Source organism: Saimiri boliviensis, chromosome 1, assembly GCF_048565385.1.
Source record: "Saimiri boliviensis isolate mSaiBol1 chromosome 1, mSaiBol1.pri, whole genome shotgun sequence".
Classification (NCBI taxonomy): Eukaryota; Metazoa; Chordata; class Mammalia; order Primates; family Cebidae; genus Saimiri; species Saimiri boliviensis.
Window position 1 is genome coordinate 197458307 of NC_133449.1, and position 12139 is coordinate 197470445.

Genomic DNA, 12139 nt, shown 5'->3' on the forward strand with positions numbered 1-12139 from the left:
GTGTGTGTCAGTTTTTACCAGGTGAAAGGAAGGTCTTACCTTACATACTTACTGCTTTTGGTTCTTGGCTACAGGAATGAAATAAGTTACATCCTCATAGGTCCTAACTTCATGCTGCTCCTCAGGAGTGGGGCCAGTTTCTACAGGTCCCTTCCTGAGTGAAGAGCTAGGTGGATTATCACTCCCAGCAAGTGGGGCCCATTTTCTACAGCTGGATGGTTTACTAGGAAGAGCACTGACCTGAGAGTCAGGAGGTATGGGTTCTGTTTCTGGTTCTACCACTTACTAGGTGTGAGGTCCTTTAGCTCTTGTAAGCCTCAGTTTCTTCATCTGTAAAATGGAGATAATACCTTCCCTTCCTATTTCACTAGGTTATTGTGAGGAGCAAATAACATAACAGATGTAATGCTACTCTGTGTCTCCTGAATATAATGATATACAAATGTAAAAGATTACGGTTTGGACACTAATACTTGAAGGAACTTATGTAAAGTCGCTTTCATCTATGAAATGAGCTTCAGCTATGAAGTGAAAGATGGCAACATAATTGCTCAGATTCTTTCTAGCTCTACTAAGGTCCTACATGCTATGACTGTATAAATTTCTCTTGACTTGCTGTTCTTATAGTAGTGTACATAACATTTTCCTTGGCTAAATTTTTCTAGGGAAATACAAACTTAAGCTTTTAAATATGACAGTAGCATAAATGGCAGATATGAATTTCCTTCTCTTAGTCACAAAGACAACATACTAACTAAAAATATTTTCTATTCAAAAATTTCACATTTGCTTTCAAACATGCACTATGATGTACACTATAGAGAACATACTTGGATTTTTGTCCTGGTCCATGCCTTGTTCATGGGCTTCCTGCCACTCCCAACAGGTTTCACAGTAAGCGCGTATCTGTTCCAAAAGATGAAGGACTCGGATTTCACGCCTGCCTCTCTTGTCATCAGGCTGTGAGTGAATGATGTTGTGGAGAGCTGCACTGGCCCTGGCCCGAGCCTCTTTACTGCCCCGGGAATTTCCCAACAATACAGAGTCTTTGTCATTGCCATGTAAAAGCTGGATGAGGAGAGGAAGACATCCAGACTGTCGCATGGATATACAGCTGTCTTGGGAGCTAGACATAGCTAGCAAAGTTCGCGACATATCATCCTTATCATGAGTACCAAGCATTGACAACAATGAATACACCATTTCCACCTGTGGGCCAAATGAGTTTAGAAACAAAATTATGACTTTAATATCCAAAAGCCAAAACCGATTAAGTGATGAATGGGATATTTACTCTAACTCAAAAAAAGAAAAAAGAAAGAAAAAAGAAAAAAAACCAACAATCCTTGCCCCCCAGACAAAAAAAAAAAAAAAAAAAAAAAAAAAAAAAACCAGGATGAAGAAAACAGTGTTATTTCAAAATCTATGTATCATCACCAATTTGTTTATGTGAGTAAATAATATGAGTGGTAATATACAGTATTAAAAGGAAAAGTAGGTTCTTGCATACTCACTAACAAACTGTTAGTGCTGTCTGCCTAGATCAGTTGGTGCTAATCACATTGACCATAATCAGTGAAAAACAACTGATTTCATACACACACAGAATGCAGTTTATCTAAATTCTTTACATAGTTTAAAATTTTATCTTACTTCTTTTAATCTATACCTATAAGCAATAAATAGAAAACTATAAGTACTAATTCTCAGCTATCACTAATTCTTGTCAGATAATAATGTTAAAACTATACGATTAAAAATTTTAAACTATTTTGTCATAAAAAGGAAAATGCCATGATCATACTGAGAGTGAGAGCCAAGATTTGTAGTCAATTTTTTAAAAAGCAACTGTTCTAAATTACTCTCTGACAATAAATTCTAAGTATTTACTTAGAGCAGATTAGAAACAGGAGCCCAGTTATCCTGGACCATGATCCACTCATTTCAAAGACAGAGGATATTATATAAAAGCAGAGACTAGTATATAAAAAATGCATCATCTCTATAGTTCAGTGGTTCTCAATTGGGGGCAATTTTGCCCCCATCAGGACACATTTGACAATGTCTTAGAGACGTTTTTGGTTGTCACAATTGCAGGGTGGGTATTTTAAGGGAATCTAGTAGGTAGAGACCAGGGATGCTACTATACATTCTACAATGCAACAAAGAATTATCTGGCCAATAGTGCTGAGGTTTAGAAGTGCTGCCTTAAATATGTAAAGACACACATACTTCAAGATATGAAAGTTTTCAGAAAGCAGTATAGGACTATGGACAAACGGGTTTTCATTAGAGCAAGGTTCAAATTTTGGCTTTACCTCTTAGGAGCAAGCTGTGTGATGCTATTATAGTTAAGCTATTTGATTTCTCTGAGTCTCAGTTTTCTAAGCTGCAAAATGGAGAAATTTACCTACGTAACAAGATTGTTTCCATTAAGATGAAATAAATTAATACATGTATAGGATAGTAGCTGGCATTCAAAACACATAGTAGGGTCTTAATATTATCATGCATAAATCACTTCAAAAGGAAACAATTCTAATTGCCAGTTTTCATACAACAGTACTCTTAAAGATTCGAGATTTTCTTTATAGTATAAACTACATGTTGAGGTTAAATCTGGAATTAAATTGACATGCCTAAAATTTTTTTTGCTTCAGTTTTCTCATTTAGAGGAGTATCAACACTTCACAGGATTTTTGAGGTGACCAGAGATAATGTACATATAACTCTTAGCACAGTTACTGGCATGTAAGAGGTCCCAAGAAGTAACTACTTGGGACCTCTTATATGAAGTGAATTATAAAAAGGATTAAGCTTCATACAGTAAGGGAATTATTGATTATTTTAAAATTCATTACTAAAATCAACATTAGTTATTTCAGTAATACATTTCCCCAGAGCTATTATATTATTTACAGTAAAGAAAGAGTATATAGAGCATGTTGTGAAAACAATTAATGGAATTATTTAGTATTAACTGAAAATACATTGTTTAGTAATATTAGAATTTCATCTTTGTTAATATTAAAATCTCTGATGGGCCAGATGCAGTCACTCACACCTGTAATCTCAGCACTTTGGGAGGCCAAGGCAGGTGGATCACCTGAGGTCAGGAGTTCGAGACCAGCCTGGCCAACATGGTGAAACCACAGCTCTACTAAAAATTCAAAAAATTAGCTGGGTGCGGTGGCATGTGCCTGTAAACCCAGCTAATCAGGAGGCTGAGGCAGGAGAATTGCTTGAACCGGGGAGGTGGAGGTTGCAGTGAGCCAAGATCGCACCACTGCATTCCGGCCTGTGCAAGAAAAAAACTCCGCTTCAAAAAATAATAACAAATAAAATCTCTGACTTTAAAATAATAACAAAGTAACTACTTTCCTTTTCTTTGTTTTTGAAATGGAGTTTCACTCTTGTTGCCCAGGCCTGAATGCAATGGTGTGATCTCGGCTCACTGCAACCTCTGCCTCCAGAGTTCAAACGATTCTCCTGCCTCAGCCTCTTGAGTAGCTGGAATTACAGCCATGTGCCACTGCGCCCCGCTAATTTTGTATTTTCAGTAGAGATGGGGTTTTACCATGTTGGTCAGGCTGGTTTCAAACTCCTGACCTCAAGTGATCCACTGACTTCGGCCTACCAAAGTGCTGGGATTACAGGTATGAGCCACCAGGCCTGGCCTAAAGTAACTATTTTCTTTTCAAATATTATTCCCAAATCCTAAAATATTTGCTAACATCTATGAAAGATACTCTAAGAAAGTTCATTTATCAGCATGAAATAACACTCAACTTCAACAATTTTTCCATCTACCTCAATACATATGTGCAGGCACTGTGTTAGACACAGCAAAAGGCAAGTAAAAAAACAGTTCTTACTTTCTAAGACAGTTTCATGTAAATTGTTAGTGATTCAAATGACGCAGATGGATCACATGGGGAGGTAAGAGGACCTTGGGAATTAGAAAATGTTCTGTAAAAAAGCAAAGCCCAAGAAGAGTTTTGAAGGCTCGCTAGGTTTCTGACAGACATTTATGGTGGTCCCTACCATTGCAGGCAAGGAATGGAGACAGAAAGTCACAGGGAGTGTTCAGGAAGAAGGAAGTGGGCCAGTTCGGCTAGAGCTCAGTATTCTGGCAGAAAAGCGGATGGAAAGACTGAAAAAGAAACATTAGCGGATCTGACACTTTTTATAATCCTCATTTTCCCTTTGTTTATGCTTCTTTGTATAAAAAGATGTCATTTCTTTAAGAGACTGTAAATCAGAATTCTCCACTACAAAGTGGTGCAATCTCATTCGCTGCAACCTCTGCCTCCTGGGTTCAAGCTATTCTCATGCCTCAGCCTCCCGAGTAGCTGAGACCACAGGTGTGTGCCACCACACTGGCTAATTCTTGTATTTTTAGTAGAGATGGGGTTTTGCCATGTTGCCCCGGCTGGTCTAGAACTCCTGGCCTCAAGTGATCCACCTGTCTTGGCCTCCCAAAGTGCTGGGATTACAGGTGTGAGCCACCACGCCTGGCCAAGAACATCTTAGCAAAGTATTCATAGCATTAGTGACCAGGGTTTGTAATCTTCTGTTACCTTGGTTCCCAGATGACTTGTCAGCCTTCGAGGTGCAGAGTGCGTGCTACTAGAACTCAAAACACTGGCTGTTTCGTGGTCCATTCGTGTAGTTGAACCCTAAAAATTAAGCAAATTATGGATAGTGTAATTTAGACTATAAGTAAATACAGATAACTTCATGTTACGGTATACCAAATGAAACGTCTTTAGGATAAACAAATACATCAGAAGAAGTATGACCATTTTAACTGTTCAAAATATTTTTTACCTATAAACTTACTAAGCATATTTTAGAGAAAAACTAAAGAGGATTTCATGCATATAAGCATTAAACTCCAGTATGAACCTAACCAAAGACTGAAGAAATTCTAGGGTAGTAATTTTTCATAGATAAAAAGGAAGAAAACGACATTCAGATAAATATAAGTTGACTGATGGGAAGCAATGAAGGAATGTTCAAATTACAAAATGCTCCAAATTGCCAGAAAACTAAGTATGAATTTAGCTACAGTCCAAGTTCTCCAAGATCTCACAGTTTAGAAAGGACTGTTTGAAACTTTTACTGGAGAAAGACATGAAGACATAAATGACTGCAGCCGGGCATGGTGGCTCAAGCCTGTAATCCCAGGTGCTCAGGAGGCAGGAGAATGGGACAATCAGGATTATGTCTCAAAAAACAGGATGGAGAGAGATCCAAGATGGCTGATTAGGAGCAGCTCAGAATTGCAGCTCCCAGTGAAAGTGCAGACAGTGAGTGGACGCCACATTTCCAGATGGATTTTTATTGCTTACAGACCAGGAGATTCCCAGGCGAAGGAGCCCCACGGGTAGCCAGTGCGACTCTTTTGGCTGGCTCGGCTGTTTTGCCGGCACCCTGGCAAGGCCGTTCTCAGTACAAAATAAATGGGACTGGGTGCCCTTTTAGTTGGCGATTGGAGCTCCAGGAAGGCAGAGTCACCCATTCAGCTGATTAAAAAGGGGACTGAAACAGGGAACCAGGCCCAAAGATTCCCAGGCAAAAAAGTACCACGAATCTCAATGCCGCTGTTTCAGCCGGCGCAGTGGGTCACCGCATGGGATATCACACAGATCCCGGTGCCTTTTCAACAGGTGACTGGAATACCTGGGAGAGAGTTGACCATTCAACTAAAAAAAAAAAAGCTCTGAGGCAGGGAGCCAGGTGATCAGGCTCAGTGGGTCCCACCCCCACAAAAAAAACAGCAATTGGAAATGCTGTGAGTTGAGAGTTTCACAGCAAGCACAGCTGAACCGGGAAGGCCCAGATTTGTGGGGGAGGGGCATCTGCCGAAGGAAAACTAAGAAACAGAAATAACTTCATCACCAACAAACTGGACGTCCACTCAGAGACCCAATCTGAAAGTCAGCAACTACAAAGATGACAGGTGGATAAATCCACAAAGATGGGAAGAAACCAATGCAAAAAGGCTGAAAACACCCGAAATCAGAATGCCTCTCCTCCTACAAGGGATCACAACTCCTCACCAGCAAGGCAACAAGGCCTGATGGAGAACGAGTGTGATGAACTGACAGAATCAGGCTTCAGAAGGTGGATAAGAAGAAACTTCTGTGAGCTAAAAGAACATGTTCTAACACAATGCAAAGAAATTAAGAACCTTGAAAAAAGATTTGATGAAATGCTAATGAGAACAGACAATTTAGAGAGGAATATAAGTGAATTGATGGAGCTAAAAGACACCACACAAGAACTTCGCGAAGTATGCACAAGTTTTAACAGTCAAATTGACCAAGCAGAAGAAAGGATATCAGAGGTCGAAGGTCAACTCAATGAAATAAAATGAGAAGGCAAGAATAGAGAAAAAAGGGTAAAAAGGAATGAGCAAAGTCTCCAAGAAATATGGGACTATGTGAAAAGAAAGACCTAATCTACGTCTGATAGGTGTACCTGAATGTGACGAAGAGACTGAATCCAAGCTGGAAAATACTCTTCAGGATATTATCCAGGAAAACTTCCCCAACCTAGCAAGGCAGGCCAATATTCAACTCCAGGTAATACAGAGAACACCACAAAGATATTCCTCAAGAAAAGCAACCCCAAGGCACATAATCATCAGATTCACCAGGGTTGAAATGAAGAAGAAAATGCTAAGGGCAGCCAGGGAGAAAAGTCAGGTTACCCACAAAGGGAAGCCCATCAGACTCACAGCAGATCTCTCAGCAGAAACCTTACAAGCCAGAAGAGAGTGGGGGCCAATATTCAACATCCTTAAAGAAGAGAACTTGCAACCCAGAATTTCATATCTAGCCAAACTAAGCTTCAGAAGTGAAGGAAAAATAAAATCCTTTGTGAATAAGCAAGTACTCAAGAGATTTCATCACCACCAGGCCTGCTTTACAAGAGCTTCTGAAAGAAGCACTACACATAGAAAGGAACAACCAGTATCAGCCATTCCAAAAACATACCAAAAAGTAAAGAGCATCAACATAATGAAGAATCTGCATCAACTAATGGGCAAAACAGCCAGCTAGCATTAAATGGCAGTATTAAATTCACACATATCAATATTAACCGTAAATTTAAATGGACTAAATGCCCCAATCAAAAGACACAAACAGGCAAATTGGATAAAAAGCGAAAACCCATCGGTGTGCCATATCCAGGAAACCCATCTCACATGCAAGGTTACACAAAGGCTCAAAATAAAGGGATGGAGGAAGATTCACCAACCGAATGGAGAGCAAAAAAAAAGGAGTTGTAATTCTCGTCTCTGAATAGACTTTAAAGCAACAAAGATCAAAAGAGACAAAGAAAGACATTACATAACGGTAAAAGGATCAATGCAACAAGAAGAGCTAAGAATCCTAAATACAAACACACCCAATACAGGAGCACCCAGATACATAAGGCAAGTTCTTAATGACTTACAAAGAGACTTAGACTCCCACACAATAATAGTGGGAGACTTTAACACCCCATTGTCAATATTAGACAGATCAACCAGACAGAAAATCAACAAGGATATCCAGGACTCGAATTCAGACCTGGAACAAGCAAACCTAATAGACATTTACAGAACTCTCTACCCCAAATCCACAGAATATACATTCTTCTCAGCACCACATCACACCTACTCTTTAAGTGACCACATAATTGGAAGTAAATCGCTCCTCAGCAAATGCATAGCATTTCACAGGTTTACGTGAAATATTGGTTGATTGCTTGTTTGTTATCTTCCTCCCTTATTCCTTCCTGTCTCCATTGTCAAGCACAATTATTGGCATAAAAGAGGTTTTTAATACCCATTTTTTGACTGCATTCCAGCTTGGGCAATGCAGCAAGACTCCCGTTCTCTCTCCCTCTTTCTTTCTTTAAAAAAAAAAAAAAAGGATGGAGAAATCACAGGAAGGTAATGAGGGAGAGGGTATTTTCAGTAGCTGAGTGGTTCTGAGGGCACAAACTAAGGCAGTGAGAATAGAGAAGTGGGAATGCCCCTGAAGGATACTTACGGGGTCAAATTAATTGGTTTGAATAACTTGATTGGTGAATAGAGAGGTTGGGAATCAGCCAGGTGAGGTAGCTCATGGCTGTAATTCCAGAACTTTGGGAGGCCAAGGTGGGCAGATCACCTGAGGTTGGGAGTTCCAGACTAGCTTGACCAACATGGAGAAACCCCATCTTTACTAAAAATACAAAATTAGCTGGGTGTGGTGGTGCATATCTGTAATCCCATTTACTTGGGAGGCTGAGGCAGGAGAATTGCTTGAACCCAGGAGGCAGAGGTTGTGGTGAGCCAAGATCATGCCATCGCACTCCAGCCTGGGCAACAAGAGCAAAACTCTATCTCAAAAAAAAAAAAAAAAAAATCTGAGATAAATATCTGAGACCTATCAAAATATAAGCCATACCTAAATCCATTCATTAATAATTAAGGAAATGACTATAAGAAGTATCAGCAATATTTGCAGGCACTGTTTTACAGTTCTCAACCTTGGAAAATGAAAAGCTAAAATGTTAAGTTATCTGAGGACAGAAACTTTATTCTGTTCACTGCTGCATTCTTAGTGCCAAGGATGGTCTTAGGCTTAGTAGGTATCCACAAAATATTTGATATTTGTTGAATTATGAATAAATGGGGAGCTATCAGTAAAATTCGTAAGAATGTCAAGATGCAGGACATCATTCTAATTGTCTTTTAGGTATAGATGCTTTGGCTAACTGGAGGAGGGAAGGAGAAAACCACAATGGAAGTAATAGGTTTTGAGGACTGTGAGATGGCACCTCCCACTCTAGAGAGTACAAGGGGTAGAATTTTGGAACCAACACACTTTATAATTTCTTTTTGTGCATAAATTTCACTTTTGGTGATTTTTTTTTTTTTAAGAGACGAGGTTTCACTATGTTGCCCAGGCTGGCTTTGAACTCTTGGGCTCAAGTGATCCTCTCATTTCAGACTCCAGAGTAGCTGAGACTATAAACGTGAGCCAATGAACCTAGCTATGGTGACGTGTTAGGAACATTTCACAGAAAACTGTTAACAATGCATTTCTAAGTGATTCGTCAGGATTCTAATAAGTAATAATTAAGTGCTCAACCAGAGATTTCTGAATTCATTATAAATTCCTTGTTCAAATTTGTTATAAATTTGTTATAAAGTCCTTAAATAGGTAATACTCCAGAGTTAATTTTTATGAGGGCTGCTTAGAACTTCTGTGTAAGTCATGCTATAAGCCAAGGTTAGGTTTTCCTAACTAGTACACAAAACTGTTTTAGATCATAAGTCACAATAATTAGCTATTTCAGATGAGCATTTTTAAAGAGAAAACTACATTTGTCAAAACTCATTCAACCATACACTTAAAATGGGTGCATTTTATTGCAAGCTAATCTTTCTTCAACAAAAGTGATCTTTAAAAAAATCCAAACTTAAGAGGTTTTTAAAAATGTGTCCCCATATAAAAGCAAGAAAATCTACTTACTCATACTCACACAGGGAAGTCTGGGGTTGGACTGAGAATACCAGTTCAGAGTCCAGAGTGCCTCCCCTTTCCAGTGGCTACTTCCTTTGTGGGTCTGGACTCTTTATGCCTGATTAGTCCTTCAGGGACACTTCTAGGACACAGCTAATTAGTATGCCTCCTTAGGGAAGGGAAAAGAGGCAGCAAGACTCATCTTACGTCTTTTTCCACTGCCACCAGCTACTGACTGCTTCTGGAATGACCTTTAAATCCACATGTAACCAAGCAACAAATATTGCCTGAGCCCCTACTACTTACCAGGCAGTATGCTAGTCACTAAGGATATAACTGAATAAGACACTGTCACCCACACTACACACAGAATCTAGACGAGGAGCTGAACATGAAAACATGTGTGGGTAAGTGCTTTGACAGAGACTGTATGAACACACAGGAAGACACACAATTCAGTCTCGGCAGTACAGGAAAGACTTCCTGAAAAAGTGGCATCTAAATCTGAACTTGAATTATGAGGAGGAATTTAGTTAATAAAAAGAATGAGGGGGATTAGCCACAGGGCAGCCCAGGCAGAGGCAGAGGCATAAGCAAGGATAAGAACGAACACGGTATGTTTGTGTTTGTGTGTGTGTGGAGAGGAAGGGGAGGGAGAACTACAAATAAATCTGAAGATAAATAAGGAGCTCTCTCTGGTTGTATCGAATAGAGGATAGATCTGAGGGACTGAGACTCAGGCTAACGAGGATAGTTGGGGCTTTTTTTTTCAGTAAATTCAGACAAGCGACCTTTTTTCTTAGTCTATAGCAGAAGGGAAACATGTATTTGTTCTGAAGCAAACACACAATCTTTGAAGATATCTAAATATTTTTACTGTTTGTAGGAGGCCTCTAAGATAGATCTTTGCCTCCTGGTACTCCTGTCCTTTTGTAATTCCTTCCCCTTTAGTCCTGGCTAGATTCAGTGACTTGCTTCTAGTGAATAAAACGCTAGAGGTGATGAGAAGCACTCCCAAGATAAGGTTACAAAGACTGTGACTTCCATCTTAGGGACCCTCTCTTCTTCCCTCTGAAGGAAGCCAGTTACTATGCTGTGAACTGCCCTGCGGTGAGGCCCATGTAAGGAACTGATGTCTCTCTGGCTGACAGCCCATGAGGGTCTGAGGCCTTCAATAACCATAAGTGAGCTTAGAAGCAGATCCTACCCTAGCTATGCCCTGAGATGACTGCAGCCCCAGTCAACACCTTCAAGTCTTGTGAGAGACCCTGAACCATAGGCAGGCAGCTCAGATGCAACAGGATTTCTGATCCATAGAAACAAAATGTCTACGAATGCCACTAAGTTTTGGGGGCAATTTGTTATGCAGTAATAGGTAACTAATGTACTACTTGAAACAAAAGAAAACAGGAGGTTTAATTATGAAACAAGGGAAAATCTGTTTCCACAATTAAAACATGTTTCTGACATTCACTTCAATGTAGACACCAAATTTCTTCTAAGCTTCAGTCTTAGTATCTTCCTATACAGCACCTCAATTTTGAGACATTCCTCATTCCCTTAATCCATCTCAGTAGAAATTTAGATGTATTTATTATTAGGAGATACCAAGAGGTATACATACCTGTATTCTCTTTGAGCCTAGACTTTGGTCCATGAGAGTCTTTCTTGGGCCTTTTATTAAGGCTAGACCTGAGCCAACTTCTTTCAGAGGGACCAAAGTCTCTCTATCCACAAGAAACGGTATAGTAACTTCCTAAGAATTCTCACCCAACTCATAACTAAATTCTGACGAAACTTAAATGTGATGAACTTTCTCACAACCTCAAGATCTGCTAAGTCAGCCATGATTGCACATCCCTTGAATCAGCCTTGCTCACTGTCCAAAGACAGAAGCACTCGCTATATCATTCCTGACTCTCAGTGTCAAACTGTGTGAGATCCTATTTCCCACAGTCCTCCTTCCTATCCAACCTGCCAATAGAATCCACGTTCAATGCTTTATAAATACCCATATATCTTCAACTTTTTACTTCATCCTCCTTTTATTTCCTGGCCTTCAACTCTAAGACATTGCTGCTGCCGCTTTTTTTTTTGTTGTTGTTGTTAAGATGGAATCTTGCTCTTTTGCCCAAGCTGGAGTGCAGTGGCATGATCTCAGCTCGCTGCAAACTCCAGCTCCCAGGTTCAAGTGATTCTCCTGCCTCAGCCTTCCGAGTAGCTGGGAGGACAGGCATGTGCCACCACGCCTGGCTAATTTTTGTATTTTTAGTAGAGACAGGGTTTCACCATGTTGGTCAGGCTAGTCTCAAACTCCTGACCTCAAGTAAGACATTGCTTCTTTGAAAAGACTAGCATATCTATTTCTATGTATTGCAGGTTAGATTTCTTGTGGTTATCACTTTCATAATTCTCTTGCTAGTTTTCAACAGCCTTTTCCTGAAGTTATTCCATCCCACTTGTCTGGAAACACTGCAAACACAGATGAATCCAAATGTCTGTTTTCTCTACACCCTAACATGAAGTGTTGGGCAGCATTTGAGAAATCTGAGCATGTGAGAAACTCATGTAAGTCTTTAGGTTGCTGTCCATTTACATTTATGGTCACCAGGACACCTGGACCCTCCGTG

At 39.8% G+C, this 12139-nt stretch overlaps 1 protein-coding gene across 14 annotated transcripts in view; it reads right to left on the bottom strand.

Annotated features, from left to right (window-relative positions):
• APC (APC regulator of WNT signaling pathway) overlaps window positions 1-12139 on the bottom strand; it is a 145514-nt gene that overhangs the window by 27435 nt on the left and 105940 nt on the right. For 8 of the 14 annotated variants that reach the window (XM_074382592.1, XM_074382572.1, XM_010339832.3 and 5 more), the window contains 2 exons: window positions 4581-4679; window positions 831-1209 (listed from right to left, as the gene is read on the bottom strand). In XM_074382592.1, coding sequence (XP_074238693.1) covers window positions 831-1209; window positions 4581-4679 — 478 coding nt within the window. The remainder of the gene's footprint in view (window positions 1-830; window positions 1210-4580; window positions 4680-12139) is intronic. The other 6 variants (XM_074382618.1, XM_074382619.1, XM_074382609.1 and 3 more) reach the window with 1 other exon arrangement.